At 43.0% G+C, this 11,132-nt stretch overlaps 1 protein-coding gene across 4 annotated transcripts; it reads left to right on the forward strand.

The window, feature by feature from the left end:
• The first annotated feature begins 1,017 nt into the window (after positions 1 to 1,017).
• Positions 1,018 to 11,008, forward strand: usp5 (ubiquitin specific peptidase 5 (isopeptidase T)). 4 transcript variants are annotated; one of them, XM_086079261.1, is made up of 20 exons: positions 1,018 to 1,328; positions 1,826 to 1,954; positions 2,033 to 2,099; positions 2,864 to 2,991; positions 3,265 to 3,410; positions 4,137 to 4,240; positions 4,313 to 4,407; positions 4,490 to 4,683; positions 4,955 to 5,026; positions 5,108 to 5,195; positions 5,280 to 5,405; positions 5,492 to 5,645; positions 5,882 to 6,044; positions 6,122 to 6,210; positions 7,070 to 7,255; positions 7,901 to 8,044; positions 8,144 to 8,283; positions 8,434 to 8,584; positions 8,679 to 8,763; positions 10,381 to 11,008. In XM_086079261.1, the coding sequence occupies exons 1-20, from the start codon at positions 1,221 to 1,223 to the stop codon at positions 10,472 to 10,474; spliced, it is 2,463 nt and encodes an 820-aa protein (XP_085935387.1). In that variant the 5' UTR covers positions 1,018 to 1,220; the 3' UTR covers positions 10,475 to 11,008. The 4 variants fall into 4 exon arrangements, with proteins under 4 accessions (XP_085935387.1, XP_085935385.1, XP_085935384.1 ...); XM_086079259.1 differs by having other exon boundaries at positions 2,036 to 2,099; positions 4,056 to 4,240; XM_086079258.1 differs by having other exon boundaries at positions 1,020 to 1,328; positions 4,056 to 4,240.
• The last annotated feature ends 124 nt before the right edge of the window (positions 11,009 to 11,132 follow it).

An 11,132-nucleotide genomic window follows, 5' to 3' on the forward strand; every position in this document is an offset into this window, starting at 1 on the left:
TGGGAGCGCTGCGTACGGGCCAACAGCTATTACCGTAACTATCATAAAACAGAGATAAAGACCGTGTAATAATAATGCATTTTTTAAAATGTTTTTTTCTTCTTTATCTTAGCATTATTACTGTTTCTATCTTTTTTTAAATTTCATTTTCAAAAGACTTAACATAAGAATTTAATTAAAAAAATAAAATTTGTGTTTGCGCTATTATCATAACTATCACAAAATGGAATCAACAATTGCTTAGCTCTCTCATTTAAGCGGTGTAAATTATATATGTATATTAAAAATAATATACTTTAATACTAAACAGACTTAACAATAACCAAATAATTGCGGTAAAAACTTTAAATCAGTTTTGTCCAAACTCGGTCCTTGAGGGCCTTCCTGCAGGTTTTGGATGTTTCCCTCCTCCAACGCGCCTGTTCCAATGAACAGGATCGTTATCGGGCTCATGCAGAGCTTGCTGATGAGCTTCAGGTGTGTTGGAGAAGAGAAACATCCAAAAATCTGCAGGACTCCGGCCCTCTAGCACCGCGTTTGGGCACCACTGCTTAAAATTAACGCATTTCCGTTTGAGGGGGAGGCGCATATTGCAATAGTTACGGCAACAGTTCGAGGCTTTACCGTAACAATCACAAAATGGAATCAACTCTTGTTCTAAACTCTCGCTTATAAAGTATACGAATAACTACTAACACGTGGAGTAATTCAATTCATATACTAACTTATCAATAACAAAGTATTAACAAGACTGTGATCAAGCTTTAAAAACAACACATCTGTTTTTACGGTACTATTGCAATAGTTACGGTGATAGGCTGTTTGTGCGCAACAGCATTACCGTAACTATCCCAAATGCAATAAGCTCATGTTTTAAACTCTCTCTGTTATACAGTGTAAGAGTAATCACTAACATTTAGATCATTATTATAACTTCATTAAATATACGAGTAGAAATTATGTGCGTTTAATCTTTAAAACAGCGCATTTTCATTCCAGGAGGAGGCGCGTATTGTAGTAGTTACGGTAGTATCTGCGCGGCAGCTGAGTTCACGGCCTTCCCACAACACAAGGCAGCAGCGTCTCATGGTTCATTCAAGCCAAACACACGCACAGCGTTTGACGGGCTTCAGCAACATACACTCACTCCGAGCCGGTGGAATTACGGTGCCCGGGGAACCCACGCTTACTTACCAATCGTCGGCACCAGCTAACTTGTCATGGCGGACGTCAGCGAGGTTTTGATGTCGGTTTTGTCCACAATTCGAGTGCCGAAGCCCGGGGACCGCGTTCACAAAGATGAATGCGCCTTGTCATTTGCCTCCCCGGTGAGCCAACCGCTCTAAATTTCTATTCGTTTTCCAAGCAATGTGAACACTCATAGACAGTCCCGCGCTACCCTTTGTCTTCGTCTTGTATTATTATGACGGAACGTTAAACAATGTCGTGCTTCATTTACCTCAAATGCCCCATGAACGAGCCCGAGAACGTTAAGCTAAGCTAATGGAGCTCCGTAAGCGTAATGGGGAAACTTAGCTGCCTTAGCATGTTAGCTTACAGCTCGACTCTCACCCGGAATTCCGTCAAACTGTCTCATGGGATAACTTTCCCGCCTTTTTTGTAGTCAACGTTTTCATTTTTTAGTAACAATAACATGACACATTCGCAGTTTTCTTGTTAGCGTTTTGTGACATGTTGACTGTGACATGGCAATTAAGTTAGCAACGTCGTTGCCAACTTCTTCTCAACGTCTTTTGGTGATGGAGGAAAGGACAGGTTACGCCGAGTGTTGTTTATAAAAAAATGTCTGCATTTGATTTCCCAGGAAAGCGAAGGAGGCTTGTACTTGTGCATGAACAGCTTCCTGGGCTTTGGAAGTCAGTATGTGGGCAGGCACCACGCTCGGGGTGGTCAGAGAGCTTACTTGCACATCACAAGGACTCGCAAGGCCAAGGTAGACACACACATTTCGTCTCCTTACAATGCCTAAATGTGAGTCGCATTATCGTCAGCTATTTCTTTTGTCTATCAGAAGGAAGAGGATAAGAACTCTGGATCTGGACACCCGCCCAAGAAGAAGCCCACCAGATTGGCTATAGGTGAAACATTGGAAGCATATCGATATAAAGTCCAGTGGTACTTTTAAATTCAAGAGGTCTCATCCACCATCCGTTTTTGTATATGGTGAAGCCTGGATTGGCAGCCGGCTCGGCACAAACGACCATTTACATTTATGGATAATTTTGGGTCTTCAGGAATGTTTTTGGAACATGGGATGAATGCCATTTTATCATGTCCAATTTCAACACTGCTTATAAGTGTATAATTGAGGATGTGACTGTCTGATCAACTTAAAATTTAAACTGAGGATGGTGCGCAAAAAGTTGTTGAATACTGACCTATCAGGGTAATGGGAACAGAAATCGAGAAATGGAAATCCACCAATATAAAACCTGTAACTGCATTAAACATTACTTGGTAAGATAAACATCATCGATACCTGTCATGACACTGTGAATGAAACATTTGCTAATGTTGGACAAAAGTACTGGGACAGCAACTAAATCTGGCATTCTTCTCTTAATGCCGTCTTATTTTCTCTTCTGTTAGAAAAAGGCAACGGAAAGAGCAAAATACACAGTTAAGCCTTTGCTGGCTGAAATAAGGGCTAGTGAGGTGCACCGGCAGCGCATGTGCTATGTTGACGTGATGCTTTATGACAACATTTTGTATCACATTTAATGCCCTCCTTAATTTTGGCGGAATTTCAAATGTGTACCTTCAAGCTGCTGCTGTAAATGCAATCGTGAATCTATGCTGTATATCTGGAGCTTATCATTTGTCACATTTGTGGGCTGCCCAGGGATCGAAGGCGGTTTTGACGTGGAGCAGGAGAACTTTGAGGAGGACTACAAAGTTGTCATCTTTCCTGACAGACTGGAAGTCACATCGGAGGACCTTGGAGCCATGCCCGACGTTGTTAAAGAGCGGGTGAGTGATTCCGTGGTGCTTTTAATGTATTTTTTTGTGTTTTTGTTTGTGCGTTGGGTTGTGTGCATGTCCGCAGCCGGTCGCGTGACTAAAAATGTAGTACGGTGGTACCTTGACTGACACATTTTTCCAAGTTACCAGCTGTCACTTTTGTGGTTCGTGCTTAAAATTGATTTAGTTATGAAATAAACCAAAATTGCCAAGGTACCACTGTATTTTGAAAGTATTGTCTTTGGTTAACCAATCTGCTCTTTTTCCACACGTCCCGCATAGGTATCCCTGTCAATGGCAGGCATTATAGCCGCAGACTCAGTGTCTCACACCTTGCAAGTACAACAGTGGGACGGTGAAGTGAGACAGGAGTCGCGATTTGCCGCCGACCTCAAGCAGCTCGACAACGGCACCAAGATCCCGCCCAGGTAAGTCTTGGCCTCACCACCGCATAACTTTGTTGCGCGCAATCCTTTTCGGGATGGCATACCTCAAATTTGACATCGAATCTACGCGTTTTCTCGCCAAATTTTAACGTATCACTCATTTTGATTATAATGAACCCATTTTATTTGATAAAAATAAATATTAAAATTGCCTTTTTACTGCTTCAGTATTTTATTTATATTAAGCCACTTAACCAACTAACAATATAAATGACAATTTTATTTTATTTTTTTCATGAATAAATAATTTCATCAACTAATTTTAAAGAGGGGAAAAAAGCCAAATAAATGCAACAAATCTTACGGGATTCTTGATGATATAAATGCTCAGTGGGCCATATTAAAGATCGGAATGTTCCATAGCACCCAAGCTGTGTATTGGTATCTAATAATTGTTTTTGACATTAAGGATATTGACAGCGTAGTGGGGAGCACCAATGAGGGCGAGCAGATTTTTCAGGTTCCGCTTTAAAATAAATAATTCTTTCTCATGTAGGTTTAATGCTCCACGATCGCATCTTTCTGTCTCCATTTGTAAGATTTCCATAAACACAGACTTTAAAAAAAATAAAAAAATTGCGCTAGAGTACAAATCGCTGTCATCACGTGTGCCCCTCCGTGCGATAGTGGCTGGCGGTGCGAATTGTGCGGCCTCCAGGAGAATCTCTGGATGAACCTAACGGACGGCAAAGTGTTCTGCGGTCGCAGGTACTTCGACGGCTCGGGCGGCAACAACCACGCCCTGCTCTACTTCCAGGAGACGGGCTACCCGCTGGCGGTCAAGCTGGGAACCATCACCCCGGACGGAGCAGGTAAGGCGACGCCGCTTGAAAGAACGAAGTCGCAAAATGCGGCTTTACCAAATTCGTTTTTTTTACATCCAGATGTGTATTCTTACGACGAGGATGACATGGTGCTGGACTCCAAGTTACCCGAGCATCTTTCCCACTTTGGCATCGATATGATGACCATGGAGAAGGTAAAGGGCGCTCGGCTGCAACGTCATCAGCATTGTCGCTCAACCTGAGCCTTTCTCGCGTGCGCGTCGCGGACCTTCTCAGACCGAGCGGACCATGACAGAGCTGGAGATCGCCGTGAATCAGCGCGTCGGCGAGTGGGAGGTCATCCAGGAGTCCGGGACCACCCTCCGCCCGCTCTTTGGGGAGGGCCTGACTGGCATGAAGAACCTGGGCAACAGCTGCTACCTCAACTCCGTCATGCAAGTGCTCTTCACCGTTCCAGACTTCGTGAGCAAGTTAGTATCCATCCTGCCTCCCCCCCCCCCTCCTGCTGTTTACTGGCTTTTCCAAATAGTGATTGAAAATGAATCCGAGCATTTGATTTAGAGCTGCCGGAGCAGAGATTTTTTTTTTTATTGGAAATCCAATATAAAGAAAGCTCCAAATTATACTGGTTCTCTTTTCTGATTAAATTATATTTATGATTATGTTCAGTTCAAAATGCGAAACAGCTGAGTGTGCCTAATCCGTAGTTGCACTAACGTAATGTTGCAAACGGCGTTCCAGGTATGTGTCCAACATCGACAAGATAATGGACGAGGCCCCGAGCGACCCCACTCAAGACTTCAAAACCCAAGTGTGAGTGTCTCTTCTTGGTGTCCGCGCGATGCACAATTCAGCTTGTCGGGGTCAGTGATGTCATAATTGGCCACCTCACAGAGCCAAACTGGGCTACGGCCTGTTGTCGGGCGAATATTCCAAACCAGCACCGGATCCTGGGGATGAAAATGGCGCAGCTGAGGTTAAGGTAAGAAAAAAAATGCACATCTTGGTTTCCTCTGATAAGAAAGAGTTTGTCAAACATTTTTTTTTTTTTAATGTTTACTTACAGGATTACCAAATCGGCATAGCACCAAGAATGTTCAAAGCACTTGTGGGGCGGGGCCACCCGGAGTTCTCCACCAATCGGCAGCAGGACGCACAGGAGTTTTTATTGCACTTCATAAACATGGTGGAGGTAGATTTGAACGCCTCCTCCACGCCTCCATCTGAGCCCATTCGGCTTGTTTTCCTCCTCATCGTGTTACTTTCTTTCCACTGCAGAGAAACTGCCGCTCGGGGCCCAACCCGTCTGAGGCCTTCAGATTTCTGGTGGAGGAGAGGATTGTGTGTCAGCAATCCCAAAAGGCCAAGTACACGCAGCGGGTGGATTACATCATCCAGCTGCCTGTGCCCATGGATCAGGCCATCAACACAGGTGAGTGGGCTGATAGGAATGTTCATTTGCTGTCGGTTTGAAAATGTTTCATGGTCATTTCTTTGCGGTTGCGTTTTTGTTTGTCTCTCTGCCGCTGCTTATGTGGTGGTACTTTAGTCTTTTTTTATTATTTTTATTATTTTATTTATTTATTTTTTTATTTTTTTCAAACCACACAACTTGTAGATTTTTTTTCCAAAGGGAACATTTCTTAATCTATAACGTGCGCTCAACAGAAGAGCTGCAGGAGGCGGAGCGTCTGCGTGAGAACGGCGACTCGACGGTCATGCCCGTGCGAGCGCAAATTCCCTTTGCAGTTTGCATGGCGGCCCTCAGCGAGCCCGAACTGCTCACGGACTTTTGGAGCTCCGCCGTGCAGGCCAAGACCACCGCCACCAAGTATGCGCACACCGACAAGGAGTAGCAGTCGGAATGTGTTTTGTTTTTTATCGACCTGACTTATTTATTTTTGTCAGAACGACCCGCTTTGCCTCATTCCCCGACCACCTGGTTATTCAGATTAAGAAGTTCACCTTTGGCCTTGACTGGGTCCCCAAGAAACTGGGTGAGTAAAAGCCAAGACTTATATTTTTGGATGGATTTTTACTCCTGGATGGACATACTAATTCATGGTTCATTTGCCTTTATTTTAATGTAAGTCGAACCTATAAGACCAAAACATATATATGTCATAAATATGATATTGTTTATTTGTAATACAGATTAATTTATTTTTTGTTTTTTTAAATGATATGGTCTCACTACGTCAGGAAGGTGTCTTTTTCGCGATAATCTAAAGCCATTGTCACCCGTGGACTCACTTCGCAACCAATGTTATAGAAGTTAAGAACAATTATAACGTTTTTTAAAAAAATGTGTTTTCTTTTGTTTAAAAATGTACAGTATATTACATTTGTAAACGGAATTTTAAATGAGCTTGGCCTACCGCCAAAAGCACGTTGCTAGCCTTGTAGTTTGCTAGCCAAAAGTTGAGCTGCATTGTTTTGTTGTTTTACAGAGTTGCGAGTGACTTGAGCACAAGTAATATGACCTGACGCTTACTCAATGTTGTATGTGGGAACTTGCTACACCTCCAGTACTGTTCTGAAAAAAGTCATTTTTTAGTAGCTGTCGGTAGTGATGGCAAAATGAAGCTTCATGAAGCATTTGCGATATTTTTTGATTCCTCTAGATGGTGCTCTTGGTTTAAAGATAAAGGCAAGTGCAATGAAAATGGATTACATTTGCATTGCATCTTTGAATCATGAGTGCCATCTAGAGGAGTCAAAAAATATCGCAAATGCTTCATGAAGCTTCATTTTGCCATCATTAGCTGTCGGCGACCTACCCAGTTGACAACCACTGATCTCGCATTCAGCATGACGTTGCCTTGGAAGACATTTGACTGGTGTTTTTCTGCGCAGACGTGAGCATCGACGTCCCCGACACCCTCGACCTGAGCGCGCTCCGCGCGTCGGGGCAGCAGCCGGGGGAGGAGCTCTTACCAGAGGTGGCCCCGCCCCCCCTCATGACCCCCGATGTGGAGGTTAAAGGTATCCTGGGCTCCCACAGCAACGAGGAGGACGACTCTCTCTACTCCCCACTGCTGTGTCAGTCTGTCTGTCATTTCTGCTCCTTTGCTCCCTCTCATACACGTCCACTCGTCTTGTCCTCCTTTTCTTGCTTTTCTGCCTTTGACGTCCTCATGTTGCCTTGGTTATTCACCTTTTAATCACGCCGGGTCTTTTTTGGGGCGGGGTTCTGGTTTAGACCAGTTTGTTGTATTATTTATCGGCATTTCCTCAAATTGTGGCCGTGCTAATATTATATGTTTTATCCATTTCTTTTTTATGGATATTATCTTCATTCTAATCTATATTTATACACAGTGGTGTGTTTATGTACAAGTTTAATTCATTCAGTGACTTAATGCAAATCATCTTTCATGATTGAAATGGATGGGAATGGCATTAATCGGTTCCAACCTCCAGCTACTTTTCTCCATAATGGTAGTTTTTATTTTTTTACTTTTTTTTATTTTATTTACTTTTTTTGGGCATAGTGTCATATACTGCGATGATAACGTTCAATATAATTGTAAAAATGCCCCTTCTGAAGTTAAATAAATAAGCATCCCCAACCACCCACCATAAGAGGAAATGTGTTGTGACACTTTAATTTGATTCATGTCAATTTTTTTACTTACTCTTAAAAATGAAGCCATCAAAGTAATTCAGCCTTTTAACAATCCTCAGCTCCGGTCCTCGACGACTCCACCGTGTCGCAGCTCTGCGACATGGGATTCCCCCTGGAGGCGTGCAGGAAAGCCGTCTACTACACCGGGAACACCGGCATCGACTCCGCCATGAACTGGGTGATGGGCCACATGGACGATCCAGGTGCGCTGAGAGGCGGGGATTGCGAATCGGCGGCGATCGGGCCCGTTTGAACGCTTCTCTCAATTCCGCGCTTTCCTGTCCTTTCCGATTTGGCCGCAGACTTCTCCGCCCCTTTGGTCCTGCCCGGCTGCAGCGGCGGGACCACGCCGACGATGGAGAGCGTCTCCGAGGAGCACCTGGCAACCATCGTCTCCATGGGCTTCAGCCGAGAACAAGCAACCAAAGCACTTCGAGCGACGGTGAGAGGCGCAGATTGACGCGTCGATACGTTTACACACAATAATAATAATAATAATAAACCAAAATGTTAAGTCATTTAGTTAAAGCCCAAAGTAGGACGTAACTTACTAAAATGTCACATTTATCGTATGTCAACTGTTCTCCGCCAGAGCAATACTCTGGAGCGTGCCGTGGACTGGATCTTCTCGCACCTGGATGACCTGGAGTCAATGGAGGTGTCCGAAGGTGGTCGCTCGGCCGCCGAGAGCGAGGCCGCTCGGGAGCCTCCGCCCGGGCCTTGCGTCAGAGACGGACCAGGCAGTGAGTTTTTTTTTTTTTTTAGAGTCCCTTATAGAAATCTTTTCATGAGGATGGCTTGATCGTAACTGATCGTGTTGTTTTGTGCTCCGTCCAGAATATGAACTGTTTGCCTTCATCAGCCACATGGGTACGAGCACAATGTGCGGCCACTACGTCTGCCACATCAAGAAGGATCAGCAGTGAGTGTTCTCTTCAGTTATCGCACTCGCGTGACGAGACATTTCTTTCCCGGTGCGCATTCTAACACCCGGCAGCCACATGGAAATGAAAACCATGAGCTCTCTTCACTTGCCTGTCGGTGTTTGTGCTCAGGCCAAAACGATAAAAGTAGTACTTTGGCGTCATCTCGTGGATTCTGCGTGTTGTTGTTGGGCGTAATCCGTTGAAGGATCTTATTGTGTTCAGTGTTTGAGATGTCCTGTTTTGTTGGCATTTAACTCATTCACTGGCAGCCATTTTCACTGAAGCAATCCCCTTCGCTCCCGGCAGTTTTACTAGATTTTGACTGATTTTGCAAGGCCCAAGGTTCTATTGCTATAAAAACATGGAACCTACCAAAAGAAAGATTAGAATCTGTTGATACTTGATGATCCTCTCCATTGTGAGGGCTTTGCCGCCATCTTATGGCAACTGTACGCAATTACAAAGCCCTTTTAGCGGAGGCGTCAGTTATTTGTGAATTCTTACTATTCACAACCCCCCCCCCCACACACACACACACCATCTCCGCGAACAGTGGTGGCTCACTGCGCTGAGGTTCTATTTTTAATTTACAGCCACAATAACGCAACGAGTGACGCTTGTGCTCTTTTTATGAGCATTTATTAGGTGTGTATTATTGTATCCATGTACTAGTATGCTCTTCCCTGCAGAGGGTGCCGTGTCGCCATATGAAAACACAGGCTCGTAAACAAGGTCTCTCAAAAGACCTGATTATACAAAAAAAGCATTTTGTTTTAGATTCATTTTATTTTACTTTATTTGTTTATTATTTCATTGATAGAGCTTCCTAGGGTTATTTTTTTTTTAACTATTAAAAAAAATAAAAGTATGTACGTTTTTGGGGACAGAAACTCTCATTTTGCATTATTATGTTTTGTTGTTATATTTTATTACATAAATACAGGAGGGTAGTCTAGTCTTACAGTTTTACCATTATTTCATTAAATTAATTTCACTTATTTGTATTTAGAAGACAATGGATCCACCAATTTTGCTTTTTTTTGTGTGTTTTGCTTGAGGGTTATCTGAAAAAAGATTTTTCAATTTTCCCATTATGGTGTAAGAGATGCTTCACAGGAGTGCCATCTACATTGACCACAAATTAAACTTCTAATATTTTGGATGGTTCTGTGCAATTAATCGAAATTCAATGCCAATTTCAATGATTACGCTCCACAATTACAAAATGGGCATAATCGCAAACAAAAATAAAAGGTTATTAATACAAATTTTGAGTTGTTTAAATTTATATATTTGCGCCTTTTTTATTTTTAAATGACTAATTTAAATAAATATTGTTTTGGTCCAAAAGAAACTTTCATAATTATAGTGTTTCAAAGAAATGTATATATATTTTTTTAAATGTTTAAACATTTTCTTGTTTTGTACCCAAAAACAAATGCTTGTCTTAATCATGACTTCAATTATTACCAAATTAATCATGATTAATATTTCCTTCACAATTGAGCAGCCCTAATTTTGTACATATAAATTATTATTTTTTTTTTTTTTTTACAAACGGCACTCCTGCTATCATCGTGACGTACGCCTGCGTGTGTGTGTCTTTGTGACAGATGGGTCATCTTCAACGACCAGAAGGTGTGCGCCTCCGAGAAGCCCCCCAAGGACCTGGGCTACCTCTACTTCTACCGGCGGGTGGCGGAATGAGACCAAGGGGGGGCTGGCTGCTGCAGCACTTTTTTTGGGGTGAAAGTGGCGAGTGTGGATTCTCTCTCTCTCTCTCTCTCTCGCACACGCACGCACACACACACAGCTTTTAATGGCGCACACACGTCCTTACAATGTCTTTGAAAGACCCCGGCACACTTCATAACTGTAAATACTCTGCGATGTCTGCTCGCCGTTTGGCTGAGTAAATTTTTTTTTTTTATCCAATTTTTCTAAGTTTTTCCTTCATGAAACAAACTCTCACTTAATATCCAAGGCCTCATTCAGCCTCTAAAGTTGTGTGTCCATTATTGGTTTAAAATGCATGTCTTCCCCTATGAAAAGTAGAGTACACGTCTTTCCGGACTTGCCCTCTCCTTCCTCTTATTTGACATCACTTCAGCCAAGTCTGCCTCCACCTTATTCATTCATTCATTCATTCATTCATTCATTCAGAGCGAGAGCGAGTACAAGTGAGCATGTCGGCTCTAATGTGTCCTGCGAAAGAAAATAAAAACACCAAATCAACGGTCAGCCTATATGTTGTTATTGTGCGTTTGATTCCATTTCGCTTGCCATTTCCTTTCGTCCACTTTTGGATGAACGTTTTCAATTTGCCATCATCCAGTGGAGTGACGTGTGAATGAGGTGGAGACAT

Source organism: Leptonotus elevatus, chromosome 6, assembly GCF_054856555.1.
Source record: "Leptonotus elevatus isolate MCC_2025b chromosome 6, RoL_Lele_1.0, whole genome shotgun sequence".
NCBI lineage: Eukaryota > Metazoa > Chordata > Actinopteri > Syngnathiformes > Syngnathidae > Leptonotus > Leptonotus elevatus.

What these genes read in the sequence shown, in the direction of transcription:
- usp5 (XM_086079258.1), top strand. Translation starts at nt 1,221, where the DNA reads ATGGCGGACGTCAGCGAGGTTTTGATGTCGGTTTTGTCCACAATTCGA. An exon ending in GCCAAGACCACCGCCACCAA is followed by an intron (nt 6,045 to 6,121) that starts GTATGCGCACAC and finishes TATTTTTGTCAG; the next exon opens with AACGACCCGCTTTGCCTCAT. An exon ending in GGGCCACATGGACGATCCAG is followed by an intron (nt 8,045 to 8,143) that starts GTGCGCTGAGAG and finishes ATTTGGCCGCAG; the next exon opens with ACTTCTCCGCCCCTTTGGTC.